The sequence below is a fragment of the Protopterus annectens genome, chromosome 11.part0 (assembly GCF_019279795.1).
Source record: "Protopterus annectens isolate FY-2018-M chromosome 11.part0, PAN1.0, whole genome shotgun sequence".
Lineage (NCBI taxonomy): Eukaryota > Metazoa > Chordata > Ceratodontiformes > Protopteridae > Protopterus > Protopterus annectens.
Genome location: NC_056745.1, coordinates 1,118,377,960 through 1,118,405,109, shown reverse-complemented (window position 1 = coordinate 1,118,405,109; position 27,150 = coordinate 1,118,377,960). Strand labels below are relative to the sequence as shown.

The 27,150-nt window shown below is 38.7% G+C and overlaps 1 protein-coding gene across 1 annotated transcript in view; it reads left to right on the top strand.

Moving 5' to 3' along the window:
* The window catches only part of CCDC77 (coiled-coil domain containing 77), a 743,168-nt gene that overhangs the window by 357,190 nt on the left and 358,828 nt on the right, over positions 1–27,150 (top strand). The window contains exon 3 of the mRNA XM_044088479.1: positions 7,668–7,759. Coding sequence (XP_043944414.1) covers positions 7,694–7,759 — 66 coding nt within the window. The 5' untranslated portion in view covers positions 7,668–7,693. The remainder of the gene's footprint in view (positions 1–7,667; positions 7,760–27,150) is intronic.

The following is a 27,150-nucleotide window of genomic DNA, read 5'->3' as shown; positions in this document are numbered from 1 at the left end:
ATCCTTTTCCGACAAGCCCTTTCAGCATCCCTGAGGTGTTGCCCGACTGCCCACCTTCGGAGGCAGTCGGGGGAAGGTTATCAATGTACCCAAAAGCCTGGCTATCCCTAACTCAAGACAAGTGGGTACAGTCTATCATTTCCGAAGGCTACAGAATCCCTTTCCTTTTCATTCCGAAGCAGTCCAAAAAATCCCTTTCAGACGTTCCACCCAGTCAAAGGGAGCAAGCAGCATTAGAAATTTCAAAGCTGCTCGCAAAAAGAGCCATTCAACCAGTCCCAGCAGACCAAGTAGGATCCGGGATCTACTCCAAATTCTTTTTGGTTCCAAAGAAAACAGGGGACTGGAGACCCATTTTGGATCTCAGCAACTTGAACAAGTTTGCCAAGAAAACAAAGTTCCAGATGGTCACGCTGCAGTCCATTCTTCCCCTTTTGGGGTGGGACAACTGGATGTGCTCGATAGATCTCCAGGATGCGTACTATCACATCAAGATGAGTCGACGCTCCAGGAGATTTCTCCGCTTCAGGCTGGGAACCAGTCATTTTCAATTCAGAGCCCTGCCCTTTGGTCTCACTACAGCCCCCCGAGTGTTTACCAAATGCATGGCAGTGGTAGCCTCTCACCTGAGACGACAAGGATTCCAGATGTTTCCTTATTTAGACGACTGGCTCCTTACAACCCCCACCAAGCATCTTTTACTTCTCGCCAGAGACTACACTTTTCACACATGTCAGGCACTAGGCATATCAATAAATTACGAAAAGTCTGTCTTGTCGCCTTGTCGTGTTATTACCTTCATAGGCGCAAATCTAGACACAGTCAAAATGTCAGCCAGACTTACAGAGCAGAGGATAGCAGACATACACAAACAGGTCTTTCTTGTCTTGCAGAGCAACAAAGTCAAAGCCAGACTGATCCTGAAAGTCTTAGGGATTATGGCGGCGGCCATCCCTCTCCTACCATTAGCTCGCTTCCATATGAGAATTTTACAATGGATGCTCTTCACACAATGGTCTTACCAAAGTCTCCCAATGTCCCATCCTGTTCGGATAACTCAGTCGTGCAAGGATCATCTCTATTGGTGGATTACATCTCCTCAGCTCCTCCTAGGGAGACCTTTCGTCCCTTCCCCCTCCGGTTGCTACAGTGACAACGGGCGCCTCCCTGATCGGGTGGGGGGGGGCATTTCCAGGGCAGGACAGTCCAGGGCATGTGGCAACCGTTCGAGTGCCACTTGCACATAAACGTCCTAGAGATGAGAGCAGTGCTTCTAGCGTTGCAAGCCCTACAAGACTCTCTTCCCAAGGGAACTATAGCAATTCAAACAGACAACATGTCTGTAGTGTGGTACATCAACAAACAAGGCGGAACCAGATCTTACCCCCTATGTCGAGAGGCACTCAGACTATGGCAATGGGCGATTTCTTCTCAGCGATTTCTGTTAGCAACGCACATCCCCGGGAAGTCCAGTGTGATTGCAGACAAATTGAGCAGAGCTATTCTCATGCCTCACGAGTGGTCTCTGAACAATTCAGTGTTGGAGAAAGTTTTTCGAAAGTGGGGCAGGCCTTGCTGCGACCTTTTCGCTACCCCCCAAAACAGCAAGTGCGACGATTTCTTCACCCTCTTTCCCCAACCAGGCCACCCCAGCAGAGACGCTCTAGTACACGTTTGGCCCCGGGGACTTCTGTATGCCTTTCCTCCCTTCCCACTGATATCCCGGCTGATACAGAAAGCCATCGCTCAGGAAGCTTCCATGATCCTCATTGCCCCTTACTGGCCTCGACAGGTTTGGTTCCCTTTTCTCCACCGTTATCTGTTGGAACAACCTTGGCATCTGGACCCAGTTCCAGACCTCTTGACCCATCAGTCGGGTCAGTTGCACCACTCCCTTCCCTCTCTGAACCTCACAGCGTGGTTCCTCCAATTCCGACCTTAGCCAGGCTTCCTTTGATATCTCACTCAGTTAGAAATATCTTGATAGCTTCTCATAAATCTTCCACTCGGAAGATTTATCTTAGCAAGTGGAAACGTTTTTCCTATTGGGCAGTCAAAGAATATAGATCCTTTCACTGCTTCTATTCAAACAGTTCTAGACTTTCTAGCCGAACTTTTCCACTCAGGTTCGTCCCCATCTACCATTAGAGTTCAATTGGCAGCAATATCGAACTTTCATGTTGGAGTCTCAGAGTCCTCCATTATGTCTCACAAACTCTGCAAGGCTTTTTTAAAGGGAGTTTTTCTCCTCAAACCACCCATCAGAGATCCTCCTCCTCAATGGGATCTCAACTTGGTTCTGACATCCTTAATTCTTCCCCCTTTTGAACCTGCGGCTTCATGTTCTATAAAGTTACTTTCTTGGAAGACACTCTTTTTAGTAGCTATCACTTCAGCTAGAAGAGTCTCCGAACTCCATGCTCTGTGTAGTCGACCTCCTTATCTGGTATTTCATAAAGACAGGGTGTCCTTGCATACTAACCCGTCTTTTTGCCCAAAGTAGCTTCATTGGCAAATTTGAATCAAACCATTGAGCTTCCTGTTTTCTTCCCAAATTATTCTAATAGGTCAGAACAAAAGTTACACTGTTTAGATATTCATCGCCAACTTAGGTACTATTTAGACAGGACCAAACAATTCAGGAAATCTGACCAACTGTTTGTTTCTTATGCAGAAGGTAGAATGGGCCTTCCAGTTTCTAAAGTCTCTCTCTCTAGATGGCTTACTTGCTGATTACCCTAGTATATGAGATAAGACATCAACGGTTGCCATCCAAACCCAGGGCTCATTCAACTAGAGCTTTAGCCACTTCTATAGCTTTCCAAGATAGGCTGCCTATTGATTCGATTTGTTCTGCAGCTACTTGGGCTTCTTCCCATACCTTCATTTCTCATTATAAGTTGGACTTGGCCTCTAGAGACCGAGCCAACTTTGGTTCCACTGTACTCAAGAGTCTGTTCCGATAGGCCACCCGGGACAAGGTGCTAGGGACGCGGTCCCATCCAGCAAGAATGAAGGCGAGATTGGCAACTTAACATTTAGAAGTTATGTACCTACCATAACGTTCCATGGTAGTTGTCTTCTTCTCGCCTTCTTTCTTGCATCCCACCCTCCTTCCCCCTAGCCAGGACAGACCTAGAGGAGTTTTCTTGGTTCCTTATGGAATTTTATTGCTGGCCTTAGCTTTCAAATGAGATCTGAGGAGTTACCGCCTAGTATTGTGGGATATAGGGGAGCCTCGAGCCGGTGGAACTAGCTCTCGAGCTTTTAGAGTGGCCGAGTCGGAGCCGAGGATCGGCTCCGAACCCATCCAGCAAGAAAGAAGGCGAGAAGAAGACAACTAACATGGAACGTTATGGTAGGTACATAACTTCTAATTTCGGTGCATAACTTACATATTAGTTGTACTGAATATCCTTGCTCTTGTATGTATTGTCATGCATTTAAATTGCTCTCTCTTCTCAATATTTCCATTGTTGTGTTTGTCACAGAAACTCTTCGTAATCTGTTAACATTTTACATTTATTTTTTTCTTCCTTCCTTCCTTCTCCATTGTCATAGAACTTTTTTGAAAGCAAATCTACACATTTTGCAGTCTGAATGCAAATAGAGCTTTCACCAGACAGCATGCAGTAACACCCTCATCCTCCATTTATAGTTAGTTATTTACTGTCTGGCATTTACTGGTTTCAGTGGTTTTAAATTATCACTTTGAATTCAACTCCTATTTTAGTTCTGCTAGACATCCTTGTCCATATAAACTTGTATCCAGTTTAAATACTGTTGTCATTTCATATCCCCATTGCATCATTTTTTTTATGGAATCGCTTACTGTTTGTTTTTAAAAGCTTATGTATCTCCTTTTTTTTTAATCCCTCATTATATTTTAAAAATGAATGATAGTCTTTGTATAAAGTCGCTCTTCTGAAGTTTCCCTAGTTTACCTTTTTGTATTTTTGACTGGTTACATATTCCCTCATCCTATTTCTTCCTCTTCTAAATCTTTTCAAGTCTTCTTTTGCCTGCCAGAGGTACATGTAAGTTTTTTATCCAAGTTGGTAAAAGACTCAAAGTAATGCAAGATACAACAACTCAAACTAAAGTTTAATTTCTCTGTAGACCCTTATGGAAGGAAGAAAAGCATTTCTTTCCATGTTTGTAATGAAAACTCATTATCCACATAGACTGTCATGTCTTCAACTTTTAAGAGTGTTCCTTTCTTCTATAAAATCAAAAGAATTTCCTCTTTTGGTTGGTATGTCTGCAATTTAATCGATATAGCTCTCTGCTGCTTTATTGCTCTCCAAGTAGGAATATTTATTTTTTGTGTTCTTTCTATTTTAATATCAGCAATAGAATGTAAAGTCCATGTGCTGGCTTATTTCCCATAGTCTGTTCAGTCCTTCTCTTCAATTTGTTCTGGAACCACTGTAAACATCAAGTTGTCTCTGCATGTCCTATCCTCAAGTTTAGTCAGTTTCTATGAAATTTGTTTAGATTTTAATCTGTTTCATCATTTTTATTTTGCCTTCTGTTCAGCAGTTTGAATACCAGTTATTTCCCCTGAATGTCTAATTAAAGCATCTTCCATTTCCTGCAGCCTTTTGCTTGTTTCTGTATATTCCAACAGGAAGCCACTTATCTTGAAAGTCTCAGAATGCATTTGGTTAATCTTTTGCAATAGGTGACTGAGGAATTGTCTTCTTTAGTTGCCATTTCTGTCTGCTTTTCAACCCGTTTTCCACAAATCATTTTGCCCACCTTCAAAGGGTTCACAGTTTTTCACCCATTCATTCCAGCTTTTCCTCTTCTTTGTTAACCTTCTTGATGTCATAGACAATTCAGCTACCAAGTTCTGTTAAAATTTACCGTTGTTTGCTAGCTTTTGCAGTTTTACTGGTTTTCAGACCAAAGATCTGTGTTTAGCTGCTCACACTACCTCCACCATCTTGGAATCTCCTTTTATTATGTTCTTGGAGTCGGGACTTGAGAATCTCTCTCTCTTTTTATCTAAAATCAGTTAACTCCTTTAAAAATTAAACTTGAATTAAAATAATTCCTTTTGTCTAAAGCAAATTATAAATGCTACCATACCTCAGAAATCAGACTGTTCCTCACCTGTCTTACTTGGTTCATTCTCATTATGGCCACTTCATCACATCTTGCTACAGATCTTAAATGCTTCCTCAACCTTTCTCACTCCTCCTCCACCTTTCAGCTTTGTTCCCACCTCTGGATACTCCCATTAAAATGTCTTTTTGTTCGTCAGGTTACATATATGCAAATGGTGTCTACAGCATAAAGTTATCATTTTATAAATAGTTTTGTGTTGACTGGCATGTCTGTTATATTGCAAGTACATGATTTGCTTTTATGTTTATGCCGTTGAATGCAGAGGAGACATAGTATGGTTGAAACTGAAAATTGATGGGTTCTTAGAATACTTTGACGCTGCAAAGGTACAGAAAGAAATGTGTTTGACTCTGACAAACCCTTCATTTTTTTTTTTGTTTTGTTTGCTCCTATGCCATTAGAACAGGGTTTTACCCTTCTGTACTGATGGTTGTAATAGCAGCATTCCATCATAACTTTGTAAGAAAATGGGAAGATACTTGTAAAGATGTTTTTCAGGAGACCGTTAATGCTTTGTTAATCAGATTATTTGCAGTTGCTTTAGATATAGGTCAGATAATTAGGGTTAATTAATTAGAGAGGAGTTGTGGTATTGTATGAGGATGGCGGGAGTGTCAGAGAAGTATGTAAGAGTGGTACAGGATATGTACGAGGGTAGTGTGACAGCAGTGAGGTCTGCAGTGGGAGTGACAGATGTGTTTAAGGTGGAGGCGGGATTACATCAAGGATCAGCTCTGAGCCCTTTCTTATTTGCAATGGTGATGGACAGGTTGACAGACGAGATCAGACAGGAGCCCCCGTGGACTATGATGATTGCAGATGACATTGTGATCTGTAGTGAGAGTAGGGAACAGGTGGAGGAGACCCTGGAGAGATGGAGATATGCTCTAGAGAGAAGAGGAATGAAGGTCAGCAGGACTAAGACAGAGTATATGTGTGTGAATGAGAGAGAGGATAGAGGAATGGTGAGAATGCAAGGGGTAGAGGTGGCGAAGGTGGATGAGTTTAAATACTTGGGGTCAGTAGTTCAGAGTAATGGTGAGTGTGGAAGAGAGGTAAAGAAGAGAGTACAGGCAGGATGGAGTGGGTGGGGAAGAGTGTCAGGAGTGATTTATGATGGACGAGTACCAGTAAGAGTGAAAGGGAAGGTCTACAAGAGGGTAGTGAGACCAGCTATGTTATATGGGTTGGAGACAGTGGCATTGACAAAAAGGCAGGAGTTAAGAGCTGGATGTGGCAGAGTTAAAGATGTTAAGATATGCACGCACTGGGTGTGATGGGTCAGCCCAGGTTGCAAGGTTTGTAGACAAAGCCAGAGAGGCAAGATTACATTGGTTTGGACATGTGCTGAGGAGGGATGCTGAGTATATTGGGAAAAAAATGCTAAGGATGAAGCTACCAGGTAATAGGAAAAGAGGAAGGCCTAAGATAAGGTTTATGGATGTGGTGAGAGAGGACATGCAGGTGGTTGGAGTGATAGAGCAAGATGCAGAGGGACAGGAAGAAATGGAAACAGATGATCCATTGTGGCGACCCCTAACGGAAACAGATGAAAGATGATGATGAATTAGGGTATTCTACCCTATTGTGTATAGGGCCTATGTTACCCTCCCACTGTCTTTACCCCATATATTTTCCCATTCCTTGCCTTATCCTTTATGGTACCTGAATCATAAAATGTGACTATTCTGAAGATTACTTTTCAAACTTTTAATCCACACTGATTCTATCATACATGTCTTAGTGGATAAAGACATTTGCATGGAAAAAAAAGAAAATAATATATACGATTGTTCTAGTCTTCCGAGTCTGTTGATTATCAAATTATGTGGATTTTTTTCCTTATGTCCTCCGAATCTCCAGGTATTATGTTGCTGCTTTAAAGACAAATTCTGACCTTTAGAAGGGAAACTGTATTGTGTATGCAACAGATACGTTATTTGACTATTTCTTTATATATTAGCTGTTATGGGAGAAGATTGTGTACTGTAACAGTCTGGCTCCATTGTACAGAGGGACAAAACCTTTGTTGTGTCCATGATGATTTCATTAAACAGCCCCAAGAAGGCACCTGTTGGACAGAAATGTTGACTGAGCATCCTTTGCCAGCTGATCCTTCACTGGAGGTAGTAGGGAGTTGGTTCAGCTCCACCACAGGAGTGCCATCTGGGGAAAGACCCAGATGTATGCTGTGCTGTGCATATGCTGAAACTTGGAAGCATGACTACATCCAAGGAGAGCATTACTCCAGCTGAGCAAAATAGGTGTGCAGAAGTGTTTTACCAGCTATAGAATCAGTGTTGTAGGCCTTGCACTATGCCTGCTGGAGGATCATAAGATTTCTTGGCCACTCATAAGATGAGTGCTGCAACTTCTAGCTCTCAGCTCTCCCTGTGGACATCCTTTTATATTGGGAGATGTTGAAGGATAAATTGGTGTAGAACTTATGGGACTAGATATAAAGAAGACAGATGGCAAAATATTTGAAAAGAAAGATGGCATGGTATGCAGTAAGGATATTTATTTCATTACAGGTCACAGAAAGGGGAGTGCAAAATCAATGGGAAAGGAACAGCCATCCAGTCCTGAATCACAGCAGAAAGATAACCAAATCCTTTTGCTTCAGGTGGGTAACTCTGTGTTCTCAAGTCACTAAATAAAAACAGAATAACATTTGTTAGCACTGGATTACTTATGCAATGCACATGACACGTTTTCTACCTAGAAACCTTTTTCTGCTGCCCAACCTTGTTCTTTGCACTGAAATTGCTGTCTTCAGAATGGTTGGCACACACAGGACCATACAAACATATTTTCTAGGTTTTAAGTATGATAATGTCTGTAATGGGTAAAGAACATTAAATCAGTGACTACCACCATTTTTCTTTTTTTTTCTTTTATTTCTCATCTTTTTGGGTGGTGAGGTGGACGGTTGTTGCATGAAGTACAAGCTGTTACATGAAAATCATATTTATTTATTTACTTTTGATTACTGGGTAGTATCTGACTGGGCAAGAAACCCGTTTTCAGCAAAGACCCGGGGAGAAAAGCTCCAAAAAATTACAAATACAGTGAGTAAGCAAGAAAAGTAACAAGAAAAATATTTACAGAGTAAAAACACAATACAGATGAAACAATATTTACAGAGTAAAAAAATATGATACAGATGAAACACAAGGCAGATACAATACAGTGGAAAAAGTACAAATAATAAGAAATCATAATGGGTTTGAACTAAAATGTTAACTGGTTTTAAATGTTTTTTAGTTTGTTTGTTTTTTTGATGAGCTGTATAGCCATTTATCTTGAGGGCATAGTAATAGTAAAGCTTAACAATTGAGTTTACCCACCTTCTCTGTTCTGTTGTCCAGTCAGATGTCTTCCAGTAGTAGTCACCTTCCTTGAAGGAATCATTGCTCTGTTGATTATTTCTAACCATTCTCTGAGTACAGTTAGCCCCAGTTCTGCTGGAGAAACTTTTTCTACATGGTCTTGTTGTAATGGCTTTTCCTCTTTTCAATGTTTTCTTCAAGCAGCATAAAAAAAAGTAATCAAAGAGTTACAGCCATTGCATCTTTAAGGAAGAGCTCACATGGGATGCCACCCCAGAAGATTAGAACATTAGCCATCATGTTGAAGAGTGTGAAAAGTGTACCAGGTTCAAACACATAATAGTATTAAGGTTTTTAATGACCTTTTATTACCTGGTGGGGAAATGTTTAAAAAGGCTAGAAAAAAATAAATAATCCATATTGCATATTTTTCAAAAAAAAAATGTTAAAGTAAATAAGACTCTCCAAAAAAGTCTGAAGGTGCACATAAAATTACTCTAGGCCCTTTGATTCTGGCAGTAAAACATCTCCTGTAGGTGCAGGCTCTTTAATGTCTCATAATGGAAGGGTGTATCAACATGGTATCTAAACGGGCTTCCACATCTAGAAAGCCAGAAACCAGCTGTTAACTATCTGCCAGCTTTTGAATTTGAATTACTAGCTAAAGATTTTTTTTGTGAAGTATCTTAACAGTGGGGATTAATGCAAGTCTGCAAGTCACATGTGAAGGCTTATACCCATCCAAATTTAGGGTAGTTGAACAGGAATGTTTGTCAGTATCAGCCAAGGTCCACTCATTAAAAGGAAAAGAGTCCAACTCCTTTTTGCTTTGAAACTGAATATTTTTATTCATCCTTATAATCCCCCACACTAATTTACTCAGTCAATCCATAAGAATGTTTCTTGTCAGTGATCCAGATCTCTATCCCAAGATGTTACCTTTACCAAAACTTTTTGCTGTCAGCAGTATGGAAGAGGTGTTCATAACGATATGTCTTCTCCTAGGAGACCTACATAGCTGCTAAGACAATCATGATCAAAGACCTTAATTCCACCTATGTTACTGAACGTGTAGTAGTTTATAGCCTGACACTAGCTATAGCTCACTTGTCTGCAGATTTAACTTGCAGGAATGCTAAAGATAGGTCAGATTTTGTGCCCTAACTTAAAAGATGATCCTGCTAACCTGTTTCTCCCATCTGTCTCAATGTCCAGCACAAGTTTACTTACTAGTGTCTTACCCTTTGACAGGGAGGTAAAGTTGACTACTAGAATTGACAATACAACTCCAGTACTCCAGCACTTGGAGCTACAAGTTTTTTACTACCAAAATTCAGTTTTGGGCAGATTCAAATATTGACAGATTCTAAAAAAGAAGAAGAAGAGTTGCAACAGAGCAGGTAAAAAAAAAATCTGATAAAATCCATGTCTGTGCTCTAAAATGCACATATAATTTTGTAGATGACAGGACTGCAGTAACAGTTGCAGTCCTCAGAAAATATGCCTTGATCACATTTAGCCATAAAGTGTTGAAATCCATATACTGGATGCGCCCACCTCTGAAAGCTCTTGGCTGCCCACTTTGTCATTTGTTATTAAAAAAAAAAATAAATAAATAACAATAGTCAATCTATAGAGATGAAACTGGAGTCAGAGTTGATTTGTATGATAGACAACTACAGGAAAGTCATCATTAATAGTGGTCATTAAGCACAAAACGGATATCTGTAGACTTAATTAATAACACATACCTTCACATTAAGAAGAGCCATGTTGGAAAATGTCTTGTATAAAAATGTGGGGAAATGAAGGGAATCTCTTGTTTTGAAAGATATTTTAATTAATGTATATATCATGTAACTTTGTTGTTTTTAAACAAGTTAGTAACAAAACAAAATGTTCATTTGTATGTTAGTAAAGTACACAATATGACCCTTGACATATTCAGTTGATTATATTAATGTCTTAATATTAGGTATAAAGTTTATTTTATCAGTTCATTTTATGTAATAAGTTTTATAAGTATGTTTTCTCATAACTTAGAGCACTATACAAGATAGTTCTTGTTTTCATTAAAACTGGTGAATATGTTAGGTGACTATCTATGGAGTCACCTCTTTATTGTGTTTTCAAACATGGCATAATTTGTCATACTATGATTGATTTACTCGTCATCTTCCTTGCATGTAAATACTAATTATATCTACGATAGGTAGATAATTCAAACTGCAGCAGAATTATTGATTATTCTATTGAGAACAGTATAATGTGTTACAAATAAGACAAATTTCTTTATCTATATTACAAACAATCTCCATATGATAGTATAGTTTGTGGAGCTCAGATTTTTGGATTGTCAAAGATATAAGTGATAATTTGATGGACCTAGTTTTATCCATCAGATTAGGAATGTTTCACATCCCATGGCTAGAATGGATCTTAGTTATGTTAATAGTTGTTATTTTAATTTGGTTATTACACAAAAACTTATTTGGTAAGCCTGACCTATATAACACTTTATTGGCAAATACACAGAAAATAGAACTATCAATCTTTTTTAAAAGTTTATTTTTTAACATAGGGATTGCTGTTGTCAGAGAAAACTGTTTAATAGTCACAATAAGAATAAGGATATACTTTATAGATATTTCAAGATGGATTTAACTTTATTATCTCTAAACACTAATGGCTTAAATAATCCTAGTGAGATAAAATCTACTGAAATATTTAAAAACTGAACAAATCACAAGTAGTATTTCTTCAGGAAACTCATTTCAAAACAAATGACAGTTATAAACGGGACCCTAAGGATTATATGATACTGGCCCAAAGTTCATATAAGACAAAGACAAAGGGGGTAACAATTGTATGGAAAATGAATGTAATCACCCCAGAAATTAAAAGGATAATTACCCTTATAGATCATATAAATAAAGAAGATAAAGAAACACAATTAATTACCTTAGATATAGAGAAAGCCTTTGATTCCTTAAATTGGGACAATCTGTTCAAATTTCTGATACTATTTGAATTTCCTAATTCCTTTGTACATATTTGTACATCTTTTAAAGAATATATATTGTTTGTGTCTTTTGGCTTTTCCCAGTTAGGGGTCGCCACAGCGGAACTCCGGTCCGCTAATGATTGGCAGTTGATTTTTACATACCGGCTTGCCAGGCCTGACGCACAACCTTCAACGAAGGTACGCCCATTCACGCATGTCTCCACGCAGAAGACGCTCTAGCTGAGAATCGAACCGGACGGCGTCTTACTGTGAGGCGACAACGCTACCGCAGCACCACCACTGCAGGTATATATATATATATATATATATATATATATATATATATATATATATATATATATATATATATACATACACACAAACAATTTAGCATATGTCAAGCTAGATCCTTTTACTTCTAAATCTATATATATAACAAAAGGCACTAAGCAAGGCTGTCCCATGCCACTGATTTTATTTGCTTTAGCTATTGAAGTATTGGCAGATTCAATACGCAATAATTTGAAAATCAGAGGAATAAATGTTTATGATCAATACAACGCTAAAGTAATGCTTTTTGCAGATGACATATTGACATTATCTAATACTAGAGCGACTTTAGAAAAACTAGATATATTAATACAGAAATTCTGCAGGACTCCAGGACTCCATTTTAACAAATCAAAATTTTTATTTTTAAATAAAAAAAAAAGAACTACAAGCTAAGGGGAATCACATTATAGGGAAACAAGTATCCACTCTAAAATATTTAGGAATAGAGCTATGTAAAGATAACAAGGAACTTTTATCAAAAAAAACTAATATCACCAACACAATAAAATGTGTGGAAAATGGAATAAAATAATAACATTTGAAGATAGACAATTAATAAAAATGGTTTTACTGCCTAAGATTTTTTTATATAGCATTGGCTATACAGTTGCCCCCAGAAAGGAATACACTTAAGCAAATTAACTTATGCCTAATAAAATGTTTATGGTATCCCAAAAGAAATAGAATAGCCTTAATACATCATATTAGACCATGGAAACAGGGAGAAATTAATTTTGCCGACATTGAAACATATATAAAGGCATCCGTATCTAAAACCATTACAGATTGGATAAATCCAAATTACTCTGCAAATTGGAAATAATTATTAACTGTAATATTAATAAATGAGCTTGATTTATAGAAAAAAATTCCAAATATTGGGTAAGTTCAATATACCCTAGAATATACTAAGTATCAGCTTGCAATATAATATAACAAAGCATTCTAAGACTCATTTGATTAATTATTACATCGATTCTTTCAGAAAACTCATTAATACAAATATGGATTTAAAAATTTGGGTTGACATTTTAATACCATTCACTCTCACAAAGAATTACCCACATATAAGATATAACGAGAAATAATTAATTCATGGGAACAGAAAGGATTTGTTTGTTGGCTTTAATGTATCAAAGACCTTAAAGTTCTGGATATATAAACAATAATAACAATATACACAATTCCACAACAATATTGGCTGATTATGCAAAGCATTCTGTCATATTCGCAAGATTTATGCCGAATAATTAATAACTCTTCATTTAAAGAAATGCCTAAACTTATGAAATACTTATATGAAATCATATATAAGGATTTTGATATGGGAAATGGTGTTTTAAAATTGTACAAACTATTGATAAAATACAAAACATATCCCAAAGTAACATTTTGGAAATATGTAATAAAAGGACACTCACTGCACTTAACTGAAGAAATCAAATTAAACATCTTATTATCGATAAAGTATACTTCTGTTACACAATACTGGAAAATATTTAATTGGAAATGCTTACGTAGAGCATTTTTAACCCCTGATAGAATTGCTAAAATTAATCTCTCCTCAAATGGAATATGTTGGAGGTGTGAACAAGTTCGCAAAGCAGATTGGAATCATATTTTCTGTGAGTGTGTTAAAATTAAACCATTTTGGAATGGTATATATAACTTTCTACAAGCTTTATTTAATGATTTGTTCATATTATCTAAAGCTCTTATATTGTTAAATGTGAATGAAGGTCCTCAATTGAACATGACTAATATGGTATTTATTATGGACAATACTTGCAATATCAAGGAAGTGTATAACTAGAAGATGGGATATAAATACTTTGCTGACTCTGGAAGACTTCTATAACCTACTGAAGACTACAGCGCTGATGGAAATTAAAATGAAAGAATTAAGGGTTCATCCTAAGCCATTGCTCATCAACCCATGGAAGAAAGTCTTATCATTAATTGCCACTGTGCAGTAATTGAACAAACATTCTCTGATAACCGGTTGGTCATATCTACAAATAATGGTATAGATGGATTTCTGTTATAAATGTCAGGCTAATCTAAATAATGTACATATTTATTTAGATGTTATATACAAATATTATGGATGTCATTCAGTTATATTTTGAAAATAAAACACTTTTTAGCAAAAAAAATAAATAAATAAAAAATTTTCGGAAAAGGGTAAAGTTACAGATTTTTAAGGAACCTTTCCAGCATCTAAAGGACACCTTCATGGAAAGCTTCCTTCTTTTCAGCAAACTCACCCTTCAGACACAAACCTAGCAGAGAAGACCAAGTCTCAGCTCCATCATATGCCAACCTAAGATAATCTTTCTTCCTTGCCTTTCCTTAGGCTGCTGGCAGTAAATGGAGTTTGGCATTTATTATATAATTTTGTATAGTTTTAAAATAATGCTAGTAAAAGTTGTACTTCAGAGAAAAATACTCAAAAAGCATTTCCTCAAGATGTATTGTTTTAGCGACCATAATTAGTATAACTTTCACATTATACTATAAAATGGTTTTATTTGTGTTAGTATTTTGTATGAATGTAGATTTAGGTGTTTTTCCCTAGAATAGTATAATGTATTATGTCTGCTAATATGCAGAGCGATTAAACCATATCTCGAAAAGTTTTTTGTTGATAATAGCTGGATTGTATCTAATTTCATAAATGGAACATCATCAGTGTTGTTCATCGTAATCAGTGTGGCATTCCTTATTCATGGATACTACCACAGGTTGATGTCACTTCCTGTCTGGCTTCCAGATCTTTCCTGTTGCTCTCAGAATGGAGCTGGGCTACTCCTTAATTCAAAACATTGACGTGATGAATTTCTAAAATGACAGCAGCCAACACCATTTCTGTTTATTTATTTATTTATTTTTACTATTAGTTCTTCTGTTCATCATCCCTTCTAGGCAGATTCAGGAAAATGGTGAAACACCCAGTTTAAGGAGCCTGTTTGGTTTACAAGTCTACTAAACTGGTCTGCATTTGTGGTTTTGTTTGTAATTCAGTTGTTGCATAGATTGGTATTTTCCAAGGTCCATGTTGCTTCCTGAAAAACGTTATCATGTGTACTATGTGGAAGACTGATACTGCTAATTATTACCATTTCCATTGCTTCTTTATCTAGGGAAGAAACACCAGGTCCCCATCTGTAAATGCTGTGATTTATTTAGTCAGAAAATGCTCTTATGTTGGGAATGGAATTTAAAGGCCTTCCTCAGTGAAAAGAAACTAGCAGTGTTGATACAAGGGCATTCTTCCCTTCTGAGAGTGAACCATTTATAAGCCCCTAAAGGAACATAGACTTTGAAAATGTACAAGTCAAAGAAGCTTGTGGTGAAAGGACTACTGGGCAAGGATCATGAGGCTCTAGGTTCTTACATTGCAGGTAGCTTGGATGACCATATAGAGCCTAGCCATGCAACCCACAGAGTTTAGTGCTAATTGAGAGCTGTACTGCATTCTCCAGAAGTGTATTTGTGAGTACTCATGTAACCTTAAATGCAGAGGTTGAAGGAGGGCACTGAGTTGCATTCTTTAACATCCAGGAAAAGCATGTTCCATAGGTAGGGCATTTTTTTGATAAGGAAACCCGAGTTTGGGCTCCCTTTTAGAAGTATTTCCTTTGTGTAAACAGTTTTATGATAGAACATTTTTAAGTCAGGCTCCAAAGAGGTGTTGAAGTCACCTAGAAAGTACCCCCGGACCTCTTTTGCGTAGAGGTTCTGAGTGCAATGGCAGAAGCTCTGTTATTTTGGCTTTTGAAGATGCCTTTGAGATTTCATCTTTGGAATCTGACCCTGGTTATCTGCCTATCTCTCAAAATCCAGAGATGCTTTTTACAGAATACAGGGTCCCTTTATAAAATCTAAGTAGTTGATCTAGCACTGATATTCCTGGATGAAGCAAGAGGATCCAAACTGCCCCCAGGACTTGGCATGCTCCTTTAATTAATTTGTTTGTCTGCTAGCAAGGGCAGAGCAAACACTGACCCACATGGATCTTTTCAGACTCATCCGAATACCATAAACTCATGAAACATATACTATTTGTGATAATATGATGCAGGCCATGCAGCCGAATAGTAAATAACATAAAATATTTGCATTGATAACCAGAACAGTGAATAATTAAAATAAAATGTTAGATACACAGTTTGTGCAGTATATACGGCATGATGCCAGGTGAAACAGTAGGCTACCATATATAGTATTCCATATTATGAGTATCTATGTGAGAAAGAAAGTAAATTTAATTGTCAGGCACTTTAGGATTGAGGAAAAATCCCTACTGTATGTAAAAGACTTCCATTTTAGTATTTAAGTTGTATACTTATAAAACAACAAGGGCAGTGACTATGATGAACAATATCACATTTTAGGAGGTGGAGAAGGAGAGTTAGGGTTGGTGGGAGAATAAAGTTTTACCTCTGTATAGTTACTGTTGTTAGGCTGGGCTTAAAGTACAGGATGTAGAATGTGTACAGGATGATGAGTGCACAGTATTAGTTTCAGGAAAAAGGTTTATACCTCTTCACCTTGGTCTTCAGGACTACTAATTGCTAAAGTCACATAATCAGATGATAGCCTAAAATTGAGCTAGGATATGATGGGAGAGAACTCTGAGATCCCTGATGAGTCCCTGTCAGAATTACTCAGATGGGCATTAAGGTAAGAAAGAATGACATTAGGTGTGGGTCTAATGCAGTAGATGCCTGCAGCAGATGTTCAGCAATAAGGACAGCTGTACACCAGTACATTTGACTGAATCCAGTCCTTGCTATATGATAAAACACAGCTGTTGGATACACCTCTGGATACGAATTTGTAGCTGCCCCTCGTTACCTGGGATGAAAAGGAGAAGGCTATGTCATCTGTCAAGCAGTTATTTCCCTCACCTTTTTCAAGGTTCATAAGAACTATGAAGACAGTGGCCCTTTTATAGAAAGCAGTTGAAAGCTGACCACTTCACATAAAGGAGGACGTGTGAGAAAAAAAAATGGTGAGATGGAAAGAAGTAAAAGCAGGAAGCAAGGTAGTGGGATGGCAGGTACATTTTCTTTATCACAAGTTGACAACAAGCTGCATTGGCTGTACATCCAGTTTGCCTCATGTTCCTTCTTCTACTTCTCCTACAACATATCTTGGGGAAGGGGGGTTGTTTTTCAAAGTAAATTAGTTCAACCTAGTAGTAGACAAATAGGTAAGGATTAATGTTCATCATTTCTACTACCTCATTGGCATTTTGGGTTATCTACCAAGGTAACCATTACTGGCCAGATTTCACAAGTTCAGACTCCTCTTACTCTGTCTTCCTATGAGAGCTGATTAGCTGAGCATATCTTAAGAGGGAAGCCTTCAACCGTCACAGGAATTGAGTGTTCAGTATTTTTCTGCCATCCAAAGATGAAAACCCTTCAACTCTTAACAGGATCCACTCCTGATTTTTCCATCTCACTGCTCAGATAAGCCCAATTTGAGGCCCTACTTTCCCTCATTTTATTATTCCCTTTCTGTTAGTTTTATTTAATATATCTATCTCTATATGTATAAGTGTGTGTGTGTGTGTGTGTGTGTGTGTGTGTGTGTGTGTGTGTGTGTGTGTAAAATTTCATTGCTGTTGGTGTTTACAGTATTTCTTGTAGGGATTTCAGCTTGTAGCAGTGTTTATTTGGTTTCTGTCTTAGAGGCAAATACGTACTGTTACTGTTTCTGAGGTATTTCTCTCAGAAGTGCAGTGTGTATGTGTGCTGGTAGACACTAGGGGCCATCTGGTGCGGTCTGAACTGCAAATTACATGGCTTTTACTGTTGTTACTCAGCTTTATTTTCTTCTTTTGACAAGAACATTTTCATTTGTATTTTTACAGCATTTATACATCATTTACTATATCAATGGCTCTGCTCTGATTTTGACATCAGATTGTGACTTTTACCACAAAGTTATTTAAGTGTAATGTGGAGGAGTTATTCTTTCTAACAAGAAAATGTAGTCTATGTTGCTATTAGACATTATTTTATGGCAGTTAAATGTGGTTAAAGTGTGTGAAGCTATTTAATACTGGTTTGGCACATTGTTTGATTTGGTGTTTGGACTTCATGCACTGGAAATTCTTTAACTTCTGTCATTTGTAAATGAATTCTGAATGCATTTAATTTTTTTTTAAAATAACAGGAGCTTATTTCAGAGTTTAGTTGTTTGGGGACATAGTTATTACTGGAAATTTTAAGTGCTTATTGTGATACATTATCCAGTACTGTCAGTTTACTATTCTGGCTGGTGTTCTCTTCCCTGACTTGATGGATCCTAAATTTGGTACCCCAGATCAAATCTGGCTGCTCATAAAAAGACAAAAAAAAAAAAAACAAAATAACAGTATGTCTCAGCCTACAGTTAGTATTTCTGTCACTACCACTGCGCTGTCCACAGACTACTTACCTTTTGCCCCATCTCTCTCTCTCTCTCTCTCTCTGGTATAGCATTGCCTACCATTATGGAATGGGATTTAGACACATGGTCTGGGGTTGTTCCAGTACCTGGTACAGGTATGGGAGAACCAAACACTGTAGGTGCAGGTGTAGTCTGGGGTAAGAGACTCCTTGCCTGACATAATGCTATTTTTCTAGATATTTTATCTATTAGTTTCACAAGAAAAAGAAATAGAAGCTTCATCATACATCTGATAATCATGCTATAGCTGCTTATAAGACTGATATAGATTCCTTGGCTAAGAGTGTTCTGCAGTCAGCTAATTTTGGTGATTGTGTTCTCTTATATGGCTGTAGTGGTATTTTGGCCAGAGACCATTCTGTTTTTTCAGAGAATGAAGAGGAATCTGATGAGGACAATAGTGATTCCCTAGTTGACACTGAGGCCAATCACTGATTGTTTGGAAGGTAAACCTGAGCTTAAGTCCAAACAAGTGTTCAGTTTTCCTGCGATGATTGGTAGATTTAGTGATGTTTTTGAATGGGAGCAGTCAAGAACTATCCCAAGGATGAGATGCCCAATTCTGTGACTATCCTCCCTTTACACTGGCCTTGGAAGATGTTTGTGAATCTGTCTGCAGGACACCAGTATCTGTTCCAGCAGTCCCTGAAAAGGTTCAGAAAAAATATAGGGTGGTCTTGGATATGTTATGTCTCTTTTCTCATTTGACTGATGATTTGGCTGCCTGCTCCTGTAAAAAGTCATTGGCTTCATCTACTCCAGCACCCAGTGATAAAGAGAGAAAATGGTTAGATCTTCAAGGCAAAGGATGTCTTTTTTTCTAGTAATCTAGATTTTAGAATATTACATTATCAGGGATATATGTGAAATTAGTTTTACAGGGTGTGTACACTTTGGATGATTTTGCTGCATCCTTACCCGCAGAGCAAAAGTCTTTCATGAATGAAATTGTTTCTAATGTGACTCAGGTTTCAAAACATGATTTGAGAGGTGTGCTTAAATTTGCAGGCAGTCTCAAGAAATTCTGCTACTTCTGTCTTAAAACTGTATGCTTGGCTATGTAATCAGAACTTCTCAAACAATTTAAAAACTGAAATGTTGAATGCATCCTTAAGTTCTGAATTGGTGTTTTGGCACTGTGTTACACAGATTCTAAAACAGTGTTATCTAGGATGTTTCATTTAACCATGTTTTCTCGAAACAAGGTGTCTTCCTTCAAGGGGCAGAAGAAACAAAAATTCCAGCCAAACTAACATCAGGGATCCAAAAGGAAATGGCAGGAGGGTAATCTTTGAAACCAAACAAGAGGATTTATTTTTGGAAAAAAATCAAGCCGCAGCAAAGTAATTATTATGCCGAGTTGCAGAGAACCCAAACCTGCCACCTGCCCTTTCTTCTTCCTCCAGGTTGTCTGTCAAGCCTGCAGCCTTGGCCATGAGTAGTGTTGGACAAATGGGTTCTGAGAATAATTCAGAGAGGATCCACTTGGCAGTGGATAGAAATTTTTCCTTCTTTCAGGGAAACCCTCCCACACCCACCAAACAAGACAGAGCTGTTTCTTCCATTGCTTCATCACATGGTAGAAGCAGAGGTCAGAGAACCAGTGCCTCTGACACATATAGGCAAAGGATTTTACTCCAGTATCTTTTGGTACCAAAGCAACACTCCTGGAAACCTGTCCTGGATTTGTCCTTTCTAAATACCTTTGTAAAAGTTCTGAAATTTCAAAATGCTCACCTTTCAGTCGGTCCTAGTGTTGCTTCCAGAACATTGTTTCATGGTGATTCTAGATCTCAAGAACACTTACCATCATATTTCTCCCAATTACAGGAAATTTTTGAAATTTGCTGTGTCTAGCTTCCATTATCAGTTTTCTGCATTACCCTTTGGATTATCTACTGCACCCTTTGTATTTTCATAGTTGCCTCGGTGGCTGCTTATTGCAGAATCCCAGGCATCCACATTTCCCCCTGTGTTTTTATTGCCATTCTGGCCGGGGGGGGGGGGTCCTCTTCCTCTTCATTTTTTCCCTTCTGGATGGACATCTTCTCCTTGTTCCTGAGGGTATTCTGTTCCAGCTGGGGCATTTTCAGGTCTGAGTGTGTGCTTCCTTACATCACCTTTATGCCCCACACCTTGTGTGGGGAACATATGTGTGACGTAAGGCACCTATAAGAATTAGAGGCTTTGGTGTACTGACCAGATGTTGGGCTATCCTTGGTAGGAGTTCCTTCAAGTGAAGAATACTGCAACAGTGAGGAGAAGGACATCAACAGTTATGGTAAGATTTTACATAACTGTACTTTCCACATGAGACCCACTTGAAAGCAAATTCCTCCTCCCTGGGAATATCAACTTTGTTCTTGTAAACTGTGCTGCCAGTGCACATTCAGGGTATGGAGAATCTTTTCTTCCTTGTTTATTGGATTAGGATAGAAGAATGAGAGATTGATGGCTTGATTTTAAGGTAAATTCAGAAACAACTTTAAGCATGAATGATGGATTAGTGCATAGTACAATCCTGCCCTTTGGAAAAATCAGATAGGGTTGGCCCACAATGAAAGCTTGCAGCTCAGAGACTCGCCTTGCAGATGTCAAAGCAATGAGTCAAACAGTCTTCCAGGTAATGAACCATAAATCAACCCGAGACTCTGGTTTAAAAGGACCAAATATAAATTTTTCAAAAACAAAGTTGAGATCACAGGGAGGAACAATTTGCTTTCAAGGGGGTCTCATGTGGGAACTCTGAGGTAGTGGGAATGATTAACATAGTACAGTTGTAGAAGTCCTACTTACCAGTAACAGTAGATGTTCAGATTCCTCACTGCCTGAGTGGCAGCACCCACGCACCATTTCCCAGATTGTGGTTTCAACCTCTTTGATTCAGTAGTAGTAGCAGTGGTTGGATTTTTTATATGGCAGTGTGATTGGCTGCAAATTTACTCTTGTTAGATTATTCCAACTTCAGGTACATTTCTCTTATTCCCCTTTGTGGAAGGGAAAAAGCCTGAAGACTCATTTCATGTAATAGCTGAGGGCTTCACTGTCAGGATATGCTCAGTTAATCAGTTGTCACAGGAAGAGAAGGGAGGGGAGTCTGAGCTTTTGAAAGCTAGTCAGTACTGGGTTACCTTGGCAGATAACCCAAAATACTGCTGTGGCAATGAGGAATTTGAACATCTGATGTTACAAGCAAGAAGGACTTGCACAACTGTACTTTATCTTCTCTTACTGTAAAACAGAGTTCAAAGTCTTTCCTTCCTTCATGGGAAACACCTCTGATCCCTCATAGAAGAGGTGAAGCAGGTGGAGCAAATTCTGACTCATTTCCTGCAATGTGGAGCCAAAAAAGAGGATACCCTGAAAGTAGCAGTGAAAATGATTTTATTCTAGGCTCTTTGTAGTCCATAAACCCATACTTTTTAAATCAAGTTTTTGAAGGTAATCTGAATCAAAATGTTGATTCTGTAAGTATTGCTCCTTGTCTATTTACGCCAGGTACTTTTGGTGCCACTGGATCTGAAAGATGCATATCTCCACATCCCTGTCTATAAAGGTTGCAGTCAATATGCGAGTTTCAAAGCAGGACACAAGCAGTATTATTTCAACTTCTTCTTCCTTTAGTCTATCCATTCCGCCCAGACTGTTTATCAAACACGTTGCACTAGTATTTGCTCAGCTCAGCACCCAGGGGATCCATAGCTGGATAATTGTTTGATTCTAGGTACTTGGATGAGAAAAAGAGAAAATTTTGAGGTGTTCCGTTCATTGCCTGACCAACCTGGAGAATTCACTAAATTTGTCCAAGTTGAGTTATCTCCAGGGAAGATGAAGATCTTGATAGGGTCTTGCTAGACACAGAACAAAGCAAGGTTTTCCTTCTGTTGGACAAGACCAATCATTTGGAGCAGTTCTTTTCATGGGTAGCCCAGAAATCGGTCATGTCAGATTAGGTGCTTTTGAAGGCAGTAGGTTGCATTTCATCCCACAATCTGATAGCAGTCCTGGTCAGGGTGCACGTGAGGAAATTACAATGGTATCTCAAAAGCATGTGATGGAATACACATCTCCCTTTGCAAAAACTTATTTTTGCTCACTCTCATTACTGTAAAATTCAGTTTGTTGCCACAATAAGTATCAGTCAGTCAGTCAGCAAGGCCCAATGGGTATCCAGAAAGTGGCCTGCACAAGTGTCAGGCAACCAGCAAGTCACAGAGGATACCCATAAAATGGCCTCAAAACATGCCAGGCAGCCAGGAAGACCCAGAGTGGACCCAGACTCTTACCAGACACTGCTCAGGTCTCGCCTTTGGCATTTGTACTAGTCACTTCATAGTGTAGTATACATGGAACTAGTTCCTCCATGATAAAAAGTATAGTAGCCTGAATGGGGATGATGGACCTCATTCTAGCCTTAAGAGCTTTCAAGACAGTTTGGGGACTTCAAAGATGGTAGCTACTTGAGAAGCAAATTAACTGTACCTCTTGCAGAGTGAAAACTGGAAGTGTATTTAACAAGTTATAAAATCTAGGGGAAATTTTGTTATTAGCTAGCACATACACTCTGTGAATGTCAGCAAAGAAAAAAATCTGGGAAAAATGTAAAAAAACAACTTGGAGAAATGGATGAGAAGAACCTCAAAGCTGTTCACCTGGAAGCAGATGTATATGCAGCGTTAATGCAGGAGATAGTTTCCAGTACACTAGAAAGAAAGAAGAAGAAAAAAAAAACAGAAATACACAGAGAAAAGTTTAAATAAGTGGGACATTGTGGAAAAATATATAAGAACAAATGAAAAAAATGGTTGGAAAAATACAAGTATTAAATAATCAGGCTGATGAACTACTAAATTTGTAGAAGTCAGAAGTAAAAATGAAGGAAGGAGTGGCAAAGACTGAGGCATTAACTGAAGAAATCCTTCAGGAAAAAAGTTAGCTCCAGAAGATAAGACATGAAAAGAAAACCTGAGGCTTTCTGCATTACCAGAGACAAGTAAATGAGTTGGTGTTCCGCAGTAGGATTTGTTAATTGAAATGGTGCATCACACTTAAGCTCCTGATTTTGCCTTCAGAAAGAAGCAGAGGCCCATATTGGTTAAAAAGCAGTAATACCAGTGGGAGTTGATGTTAACAAAATTATAGCAAAAATTAAAGGTGTTTAACATTGGTGATGCCAAGGTGTTTTTGGAAAATGACTACTTGCTATATACTAGATGGAACAGGATCTAAGTTTATTCCATTCATTAAGAGTTGTGAGACTGGGGTGATATTCAAACTGCTAGTACCCAACAGTTTTTGGAATTTTTTTTAAGGTGGGTCAGTAAAGTATATGGAAGCAGATCTGGCTTTGAAGGAGTTAAAGTTCATCCAACTGCAAGGTGAAGAGGAAGGCCAGGAGCGGATAGTAGAAATGGGAAAAGACTGGATTGTAACCAGGTGCCAGCACTGGAAGAAGGTAAGGAATGGGAAGAAAACTAACCGCTAGGTGAATTTACTGAACAGTGAAAGAAACATAAAAATTACCTCCACTATGAGTCGCTCAAACTAGTAGGAAAACTGAAAACACGAGTTTGGTTTTGTGCCAGTCTGGAGAAGCTGGGATTTGAACTGAAAACTTGTGAGTAAGGTACAGAAGGCTAATAACATTAATTTGGTAAATGTTGAGGAAACTGTGTATTAACCCTACTGTGTGATGTTTATTTTAAAATATGAGGGCATACCTTTCAACCCACAGACATTGAAAATAGTTACAAAGGCTCTTGAAAAGTATCAAACCTTAACACATAATTTGTACAATATTTGAATACCAAATACCGCCTACCTCTTCCTACTTCAGATAGGACTGTGAGATAACACTCAAACACAAGTTTAAAAAACTCAGAATGACAAAAGTGATGCAAAAATTTAAAAATGTATCAAAGGGAAATATAAAATTTGTTGACTATTGTAACACCATTCAAAATGCTACGTACAAAATCATTTGTTTTTGTATGTGAAAAAGGGAGATATAAAAAGGGGGTTCCCTTTGTTTAATTTATTAGTGCCCACCAGTATGTTGGTCATGTAGTTTTATTTTCTGTACACTAAACAGCTTCAGAATTTTGTGTAGTAGGGGTGGTAAATCAAACCTGAAAATAGTTCTGTACTTCCCAAACAGCTACAGTTTAGAGGTCTGTGTTGCGGAAGCTAAAGTATAAGAATCTAATTTTTGCATTTTCACATGAAGGAACCAAATGGAGGGAAAAATATATGTAATTAAAATAATTTTTCTTTTATATGTTTCGTGTTAAGTGGTTTAATGTAAAATACAGTATAGCATTAGAAAGTATTGTAAATGCAAAGGATAAAAGCATAAGTAAAGTGATGCATATTGTGTATGATTAACTTTTTTGGAGTGATAGCTGACTTGATCATTAGCAGTAAGTCCTAAAAAAGTAAAGTAGCTTATCGTTTATGTGGCAGCGTGAGAGAGAACTGGGAAGTAGAAGGATAAAGTTAAACAATGCTGAGATCTGAAGCTGTTTTTGGGGAGGACTAGACTTTTGAGGGTGTATGAAGTTGCTCACATAAGCATAAAAGTTAATATGTCCTTCTGTTTATCTGCTACATTATTCCTAACATAAGTGAGTTGCCTGTCAAGGCGGCGACCTGACGTCGGCCAGTATATCAAAGTCTTTTACTACCTTGGGTGCACAGTATGTCTGACGTAGGCCACCAACAGACATCGGCCATAAAAGAGACATACGCTCGCACCACCCTCAGAACTTCTTTGCCACCAGTTGGATTGCAAGTCCCGGACATCGCTCTGCTGTCAGAAATCGCAGATTTCTAAGATAAGTGTCCCACTGGGGAAACCTTTTTTTGTCTTTTTTGCTACCTTATTCCTTACTGAGGTTAATGTCATCCAAGAAAGGAAAGTGTGACTGTGGAAGACAGATTCCACATAAGGATAGTCATACCCAGTGCCTTTTATGCTTCGGCCCTCAGCATGATCACAAAAACTGCTCCATCTGCCAGTCTTTCATATCTAAGACCCTCTGTAGTCGGTTGTCCTCCCTCGCAATCTACTTTGAAAACCAGCGTCTTAAGCTTTGGCAAAAAATGAGATGGATCACTCCTCGGACCAGACGGCTGAGTTTGCTAAGCGAAAGGCAAAAAAACATAGGCCTGAAAGTGAAGCTGCATCTCTCAAGTTGGACTTCTCTCCTGAAGCAATTGAGAGCTCAGAGACATGTGCCAGCCGGTATTCTGACCCACAAGCTGAGTCAGTTTTGCAGGCCACCTTGACTTCGGACATTTGCACATCCAGAGAGGCTTCTTAAACGTCAGTCTCTGAAGTCCAGAGGCAACCCAGGCTGATTTTGTCTGAGGCCCCTAGGGTAGTTACATAGATTATCATTATAGAGAACGTTGACTCTGATATTGTTGAATATAGACCTACATCTGGCTCTCCTCCTTTGCACAGCATGGCTACCCCTGCAAAGAAGAAACAAAAAAAAAAAAGCATACCCCCCCCCCCCAAGACCCACAGAAGGAATGGCTAAACATTTCTCAAGGCCTTTATGGCACTTAGGCCTCCATCAGGTCACCCTGCATCCCCCACTGACCTGGCCTGACTCCCCATTGAAAAGATCAAGGCCTCAACCCACTTCAGGGGAAGATTCCTCTTCTGAAGAGGACAATGACCCTTTGTATTATTTTTCAAAAATCTTCTCTCCTTGGACTATGCCTCCCCACCACAGGATTCTAATGGAACAGAATCCCAACAGAAAAGATTTTTTTGGTGAGACTATATCTAGAATGCTTGACCATTTCAAATGGGACAGTACAGTTATGTCTGAGGTCCAGAAATATTACTATGACTTCCTCTAAGTACAGTCCCCTAGTCCTTCAGCCATTCCTCATATTATACCAGCTTTTTTTTGGATGCTTTTGCATCCACTTCCACTCATCCAGACTGTCAACCTCCAGCCCCTAAAAAGCTGGACAATGGACTACAAGGTAGCCAAGGATTGCCAATTTCTTTTCAAGGCCCCAGTAGCAGATCCTTCTGTTGTATCTGTTGCCTCTGACAAGGCCTCCAGGTCACTTCCACCCTTCTTCCCTCCTGCCTTCAGATAAGGACAGTAGATAGCTGGAGAGGCTGGGAAAGAAGATCTGTACCTCAGCCACCCTGGCCTTCAGAGCATTAAACTATCAGACACACATGACAAAGTATAATTTAGAACTCCTCTCTCAAATTTCCAAACTCGTTTCAGACATGCCAGATTCTGAAAACAAGGCCATGGCATCCTCCCTGCTACTTCTTCCCAAGTAGCTAGACACACTATCAAGAGCAGCTGTGAGGCTGTAGAAGCCACCTTTAGAGCTGCTCTTTCTTCCTGTGCCCTCAGAAGATTTGAATGGCTGAGGCTTCATCCCTTACCTGAGGGCATCAAGGCTAAATTAATGGATGCCCCTTTGGACACTACTGCCCTTTTTGGCAAACCCTCTGTGGGCCTTTTCAAGTTCCTACACAAGAAAAACAAAGAACTTAAGGACCTTAAATGTATTTTGATATCTCTTGTGCCTAAATTTCACAGGAACTACCCTGCAAAACAATTTTTTTTGTTCACAGACAATCCAGAGCACCACGGAGCAGAACCCAGAAAAGGCCTAAGAAAACTCAACAGTTATCACCTCATCCTACTACTACTTCCCAAATGTCTAAACAGCCCTTTCATGATTGGATAGGCTCCTCCGTGAGACATCTTCAGCAACCTGTCCCTGTGCCCCCTTTCCCAGGACCTTTCCCTTCCCTTTCTTCCTGGGAACTCATAACAAAGGACTCTTGGGTGTACAGCATCATCAAGAAGGGGTACTTCATGGTCTGGCAGGAGTTGC